Source organism: Adiantum capillus-veneris, chromosome 24, assembly GCF_014529385.1.
Source record: "Adiantum capillus-veneris isolate H3 chromosome 24, ASM1452938v2, whole genome shotgun sequence".
NCBI classification, from domain to species: Eukaryota; Viridiplantae; Streptophyta; class Polypodiopsida; order Polypodiales; family Pteridaceae; genus Adiantum; species Adiantum capillus-veneris.
The window spans coordinates 83,788,888-83,795,704 of record NC_140954.1 but is presented as its reverse complement, the minus strand read 5'-3'; the positions used below and the strand labels follow the sequence as shown (position 1 = coordinate 83,795,704).

The window sequence follows — 6,817 nt, the reverse complement described above, 5'->3', positions numbered from 1 at the left end:
TTAATAAAGTACTCAAGGGATTATTTGTGCTGATAGATATGGAATTAAAAATTCAGCAAATATGAAAGGGTAGCATGATGGAACATTGGTTTGCCTGTTGTAGTCCACTCAAGGTGCATAGGTGGTAGCAAAAAGAGTGTCTAATGCATATGTCCAATGATGGGACATTTTATTTATGCATACAATGAAATGCATGGGAAACAATTTGCTAAGCAAGAAAGAGTTTTGAGGGGTTATTCATAGAGATGGTGTAGCTATAAAATCATATGACATGGCTTTGCAAGCTGGCACCCCTTTAAGAATGGTTTTCGTTGTCGAGGATATGTGCTCTCATCTTACTATGCACTGTGCGTGAGAGTTGGACTCTACAACACTTCACCCTGATTAAGTTAATAGACTTTGACTCTTATGCTCATCTCGTCCAGCATGAGAGACACGACTTAGATATGCTCAACTCTTCCAGCTTGACATAAGCCTAATAACTACGAATCTTAGCACAGAGTTTATTATGACTTGAAACTTTGAGACTAATGCTTGACTCGTTTTATGGCTCAGCAGCCCGCGACTTTGACTATGCCAAAGAGTGTTTTTTGCACCCTAGCGACTTGAATTTTTACATTCTTGTGCTTACTACAAGCATTTCTTCAGGTAAAAGTAAGCTTGAATCCTCAAAAAGAGGATTAGTGAAGGACCAAGTTGGAATTGAAGGTTTGTTTTGCCATACCTGTTTTCTCATCTTTGAATCTGCATTCGTGTTGGTTGGGTTGTCTTTCTTTGACGGTGAAGAATCCATTATCTGTTTGATTCTCCAATTGGGCCCGTTGTAAGAAGTCTTTGATGTTGTTGTAGGCCTCTGTTCACTGTTGACATTTGTCTAAATCACTTGATGACCTTTGTAATTCCTTTGTTGACTTTGCTTCACTCTAGGTCTTGTTGAGTTCTTGAGATCTTCACTACACAGGCTATACAAAGATTTGGTTAACGGTCAACCACAAGCCAACTGCAACTACACCAGACCTGCACTTGTCCAAGAGGAAGATTCTTTGAGATCCGTGCTTTTTTTGTATACTCTTGAAAGTGGTGGTAGACTTTAGCATCTTTTAATTGTGTTCTGTTGTAGACCTGCTTCTTAGGTATCCTCGGATATTGTCAAGGTTGATACCTAGAGGGCCTTATTTATTGGGAGGGTCTTGCGGTTGGAAAGGGGGAAATGCAAAAACCACCATCACACTCGGTGAATGCCTCTCTATAGCCCAGTGATTCCACAACACCCCTATCCCCTATTTAACACACACTTAGATACCCGACCTGCTAGCAATTGTTGCCTCTGCCCGTAACCAACTGACCTTGACTACATACATCCCGTTGCAAAGCATACCATATTGGACCATCACATAGACCCTTGCCAAGTTATTGGCATGCACCCACTTTACCACAAACCAATATCTACTTTGCATATGCCACAACCACACAGAAAACTCACATGCATCTAATAACCGTAGACCTTAACATATGTAGACATGGGAGAAGAGGAAAGAGAATACTTTAAGTCGACATCAAAGCTTCCATGACTAGGAACAGGATGATCAGAATAGCCTCAAATGGAGTGTGTACAATGATTGACGTCTATTATCTAACCTTCCATGACTAGCCTAGTGAGCCCACCCTTCAACGACATGGAAAACCCTCCTTCACCTTGACTTGGAAACTTCCCCATGCACAAATCTTCCTTGCTCCCACGTTCTGCAATAGTGCCCTCAAGCATACGCCAAGGCATCCTCCTACAACGCTTTCAAAAGGCCACCGCTAGCAGCCTCCCCTCATGCAACATCCAAGCCCGTCGTCAATCCGGCCCCTGTGGCCGCCTCAGCTCATGGCCCTCATCACCGTTCGACGACGGCGGCCTCCCTTGTTTTCTCAACCCACTCGTGGCCTCCCCTCATGCAACATCCAAGCCCGTCGTCAATCCGGCCCCTTGTGCCCGCCTCAGCTCATGGCCCTCATCACCGTTCGACGACAGCGGCCTCCCTTGTTTTCTCAACCCACTCGTGGCCTCCTCTCGTTGCAGGCCACCTTTCTCATGCAGCTTCCTCCTCTGAAGCTCATGTAGGCCACAACTTTTCACTGGCCCTCTCGGAAGGCGCTCCTCTGGCCCAGTTGCTTATGGCCTCCCTCTGCTCCGTGAAGTGCACGTACTGGTCTAGAGCCTTCTCATTGTCGTGATTGTCAGCCTACCGCTTGTGTAGCCCTGGACGACCTCTCTTCCCTTGCCAGCCTCACGGCCTTGTCTTTCTTTTTCACCCGAGGGGCACGACCCCCCTTGCTATGCATGAACTGGCCGCCTTAGCGCTCCCACTTGCGCTCCTTTGCATGGTGTTTTCCACCGCCAGTAGCTCCTCTCGTTATCCCGCAGGTGGTGCCTCCCTATCCTTGTCCTTCCAAACACTGCCCGAGGCCACCCTTCTCATGCAATGGCCCCACCTGTCGACATTCCCTGCTCGCTCTGCTCGTCTACTGCAGATGATTTTGCATTCTTTTTTTTTTCAAAAAAAAACTGCACTTAAGCGGCCCTTCACACGGCCATTCATGCCATTGGCTACACACAAACTCTGAAACCTCAAAGTACACACAAACTCTCCACGGCTACACACAAACTGAAACCTCAAAGTACACACAAAACTCTGAAACCTCAAAGTACACCTCGACATGCCCATCAAGGCAAGGTTTCCCCAACCCGTGCATAGATAAATCAACTTGATCTACCACAGCTTCTGCTTCTAGCTTCTGCAAGCTATCCTCAAAAACCTGCTCTTCAACTAGGTTTGATGCACAATCAAACCATACCTCCTCCTCCAATAGGGACTCACCATCACAAGACATAAGACAGGCTGCTTGACTAGTAGATTCACACAAGGTGCACACTATACTTCTCTTCGACATTTAGCTCGTTGGCAAGCAACTCGCATACATTTCTTCCACTTCATCTACATAAAAAACATCATAAGTTTCATACCTAGAATTCATGGATTCTGTCTCCCATGTAGCATCAATATCCAAACTGTTGTTGGAGCTATGAGAACTGTCGAACTCCTCTTCTAATCTTGCCGGTTCTTGCACCTTTTCTGTCAGCCTCGTTGTTGACTCTAGAACTGACACCTCTTCTTTAAGATCTTCTATCACCTTGTCCTCTTGAGGAAGCAAACTAGGTGGCACTCTGAATATGCCCTTTTGTATCTTTTGAGACCTGATTGGCACTTCTTGTACCTTTCTAGCCTGGCATCAGCTTCACGTGCTTTAATCAAATGCATATCAAGAAAAGAAAGGGCTTTTACCTCTTGATGCTCTTTAATTTGTTTCGGCTTAGATCCAGTTGCTACCAGCAACCCTGCCTCCATCTTTCACTCTTTGCTCTGGCGACTCTGACGGCTTCATCAAAGGTCCTTGGATCTTCATAGTCCACTCTCTCACAAACATAGGGATGCAAGCAAGATAGAAACCTTTCCCGCTTAAAATATCCCGCATTTGTTGCTTGGGTAGCAGCTGTAAAACCCCCCAATAAGCTTCAAATTTATCAACAAAAGCATCGAAATTTGCACTTACTTCCTTCTGCAAGCCTTTCAGCTTCGCATCTGCTTCGAAGCCGACACCACCTTTCGATACCTTCATAGAAAGTGCTCTCAAAGTCAGGTCCAAGTCTGCTTATGTGCATCTTCTAAGCCATCAAACCAAGCTTTTGCTTTACCTTGCAGCACCAAAGGTAGAGTCGGGAGCTTTGCTTCATCACCTGGCATCTGCAATACTGTCACCATAAATAGCTGAAAATCAGATATCCAATCGTCAGCATCTTCATCTCCTTTGAACACTCGACCAAATTCCTGCTTCATCTTGACTCACGAACACTTGGTTAGGAAGCAATCGGTGGGTCCTCAGTGGGGGCACCACAAGATGGAAAGGGAAAAATGGAAAAACCACCAGCACACTCGGTGAATGCCTCTCTATAGCCAAGTGATTCCACAACACCCCTATCCCCTATTTAACACACACCTTGATACCCAATCTGGTAGCAATTGTTGCCTCTGCATCGTAACCGACTGACCTCTACATACATCCCATTCCAAAGCATACCATATTGGACCATCACAAAGACCCTTTCCAAATTGTTGGCATGCACCCACTTTACCACAAACCAATATCTACTTTGCATATGCCACAACCACATAGGAAACTCACATGCATCTAATAACCGCAGACCTTAACATATGTAGACATGGGAGAAGGGAAAAGAGAATACTTTAAGTCGACATCAAAGCTTCCATGACTAGGAACAGGATGATCAGAATAGCCTCAAATGGAGTGTGTACAATGATTGACGTATATTATCTAACCTTCCATGACTAGCCTAGTGAGCCCACCCTTCAACCACATGGAAAACCCTCCTTCACCTTGACTTGGCGACTTCCCCATTCACAACATCTTCTTTGCTCTCACCTTTTGCAATAGAGCCCTCAAGCATACGCCAAGGCATCCTCCTGCAGCGCTTTCCAATGGCCACCCCAAACAGCCTCCCCTCATGCAATATCCAAGCCCGTCGTCCATGCGGCCCCTGTGGTGGCCTCAGCTCATGGCCCTCATCACCGTTGGACGACGGCGGCCTCCCTTGTTTTCTCAACCCACTCATGGCCTCCTCTCGTTGCAGGCCACCCTTCTCATGCAGATTCCCCCTCTGAAGCTGGTGCAGGCCACCACTTTTCACTGGCCCTCTCGGAAGGCGCTTCCCTGGCCCAGCTGCTTATGGCCTCCCTCTGCTCAGTGAAGTTCACGTACTGGTCTAGAGCCTTTTCATTGTCGTGACTGTCACCCGGCCGCTTGTGTAGCCCTGGACGACCTCTCCTCCCTTGCCGGCCTCGCGGCCTTGTATTTCTTTTTCACCCGAGGGGCACGACCCCCCTTGCTATGCATGAACTGGACACCTTAGCGCTCCCAGTTGCGCTCCTTTGCATGGTGTTTGCCACCGCCAGTAGCTCCTCTCGTTATCCCGCAGGTGGTGCCTCCCTATCCTTGTCCTTCCAAAAACTGCCCGAGGCCACCCTTTTCATGCAATGGCCCCACCTGTCGACATTCCCTGTTCGCCTTGCTCGTCTACTGCAGACGATTTTGCATTCTTTTCTTTTTTTTTAACTGCACTTAAGGGGCATTTCACACAGCCATGCATGCCATTGGCCATAGCTGCCAAAAAAAGCTCCGGTTGAACTGATTACACCCCAGCTTGTGCCTCATGTCCGCACTCCACTTCAACTATGTTTAGCTTACCATAAAAGGCACCATACCCACGGGAGAGACTCCAACCACTTCGACGACCGCCATCAATCTTGAGTCACAAACCAATCTACATCACTTCTATTTATCCCAACCAATGGAGTGGAAAGTCGTCCCTACCCTGCTAAAATCCACATTTGGCATACACATCCCAACCATGCTTGTTGTACCCTGCATCAGATAGCTGCTCAAGAGTACCACCATCAACTTGTTGATTTCCACACACCTGATATTGGCTTTTTCTTGGGTAGACGCATCTACCATCATTGCCTACCCTCTCGTTGAGCATTCATGCTCAACCACAATATTATTTAGATAAAGGAAGACTGTATAGAGAGAATGATATAACATATATATATATAGTGGCTATATAGATAGGATAGAAATAGAGAGAAAAGCATTTGCCTACTGCATCACCCTCCAAGGTCAAATGGAAAGCTCGAGGCTTCCCTAATCATAGTGTAGGCTCCACCTGAATCAAAAAAAAAAAATTGACCGTGGCCATCCACCTGTAAAACATGTACATCCAAGCATTTCTTTTCACTTGTAGGCCAATAGACATGCCACCCTTCCAGTTATTCATAGCATGGAGCTTCATCACCCTTCATCCATAATCCTTTCTGCAACCATAAGAGTACTTTCGACCACTTGAAGCATTGGTACTATAAGCAACTATCATGTCACCTGCTAGAGAACTCTCCATGTCATCACCTTTATAATATGTGCACTGAAACCTGCATAGTATACCTTGCAAAGCAACCTGAAACAACATAGCTATCAATAGCATAGCATAAAGTAGCCAAACCATGCCATTCGTCTCCACCTGCTGCATAGCCAAGTAAACATGTTCCCTTTGAAAACCTGTACCTAAATCCTCTAAACATGGCTCCAAAACCATCTTTTCAGACTTAAGAGCATGACTTGCTAGAGCTTCAACCTGTTCAAATACCTCATCACCTACAAGGTTGGCGGCACCTTCTTCGTTGCATGGAGAATCACTCTTATAGGCTGCACCTGTATCAGTTTCCATAGGGCCATCTGGCGGAGCTAACTCTCCACGGCTACACACAAACTCTAAAACCTCAAAGTACACCTCGACATGCCCATCAAGGCAAGGTTGCCCCCCCCCCCCCTCCTTCATAGATAAATCAACTTGATCCACCACAGCTTTTTCTTCTAGCTTCTGCAAGCCATCCTCAAAAACCTGCTCTTCAACTAGGTTTGATGCACAATCAAACCATACCTCTTCCTCCAATAGGGACTCACCATCACAAGACATAAGACAGGGCTACTCAACTGGTAGATTCACAGAAGGTGCAACATTATACTTCTCTTCAACATTTAGGTAGCTAGCAGGCAACTCGGATACATTTTTTTCCACTTCATCTACATGAAAAACATCATAAGTTTCATACCTAGAATACATGGATTCTGTCTCCCATGTAGCATCAGTATCCAAACTGCTGCTGGAGCTATGAGAACTGTCGGATTCCTCTTCTGA

At 46.1% G+C, this 6,817-nt stretch overlaps 2 protein-coding genes and 1 pseudogene across 7 annotated transcripts in view; all 3 read right to left on the bottom strand.

The window, feature by feature from the left end:
- The window catches only part of LOC147426688 (uncharacterized), a 12,847-nt gene extending 11,070 nt beyond the window's left edge, over positions 1 to 1,777 (bottom strand). The window contains exon 1 of the mRNA XM_086498230.1: positions 1,639 to 1,777. Within this exon, the coding sequence (XP_086354356.1) occupies positions 1,639 to 1,777 (139 nt within the window). The remainder of the gene's footprint in view (positions 1 to 1,638) is intronic.
- Positions 1 to 5,109, bottom strand: part of LOC147426687 (uncharacterized) — a 7,608-nt gene extending 2,499 nt beyond the window's left edge. Inside the window, exons 1-5 of one of the 6 annotated variants that reach the window (XM_086498835.1) lie at positions 4,489 to 5,109; positions 3,743 to 3,815; positions 3,601 to 3,660; positions 3,498 to 3,540; positions 1 to 2,514 (exon numbers count right to left, since the gene is read on the bottom strand). The exon at positions 1 to 2,514 is cut by the window's left edge and continues 2,499 nt beyond it. In XM_086498835.1, coding sequence (XP_086354961.1) covers positions 2,403 to 2,514; positions 3,498 to 3,540; positions 3,601 to 3,660; positions 3,743 to 3,815; positions 4,489 to 4,596 — 396 coding nt within the window. In that variant the 5' untranslated portion in view covers positions 4,597 to 5,109 and the 3' untranslated portion in view covers positions 1 to 2,402. Of the gene's footprint in view, positions 3,661 to 3,742; positions 3,816 to 4,488 lie in introns of all 6 variants that reach the window. The other 5 variants (XM_086498831.1, XM_086498833.1, XM_086498834.1 and 2 more) reach the window with 5 other exon arrangements.
- Positions 5,110 to 5,729: 620 nt separating this feature from the next.
- On the bottom strand, positions 5,730 to 6,346 carry LOC147426686 (uncharacterized; annotated as a pseudogene).
- Between the last annotated feature and the right edge of the window lie 471 nt (positions 6,347 to 6,817).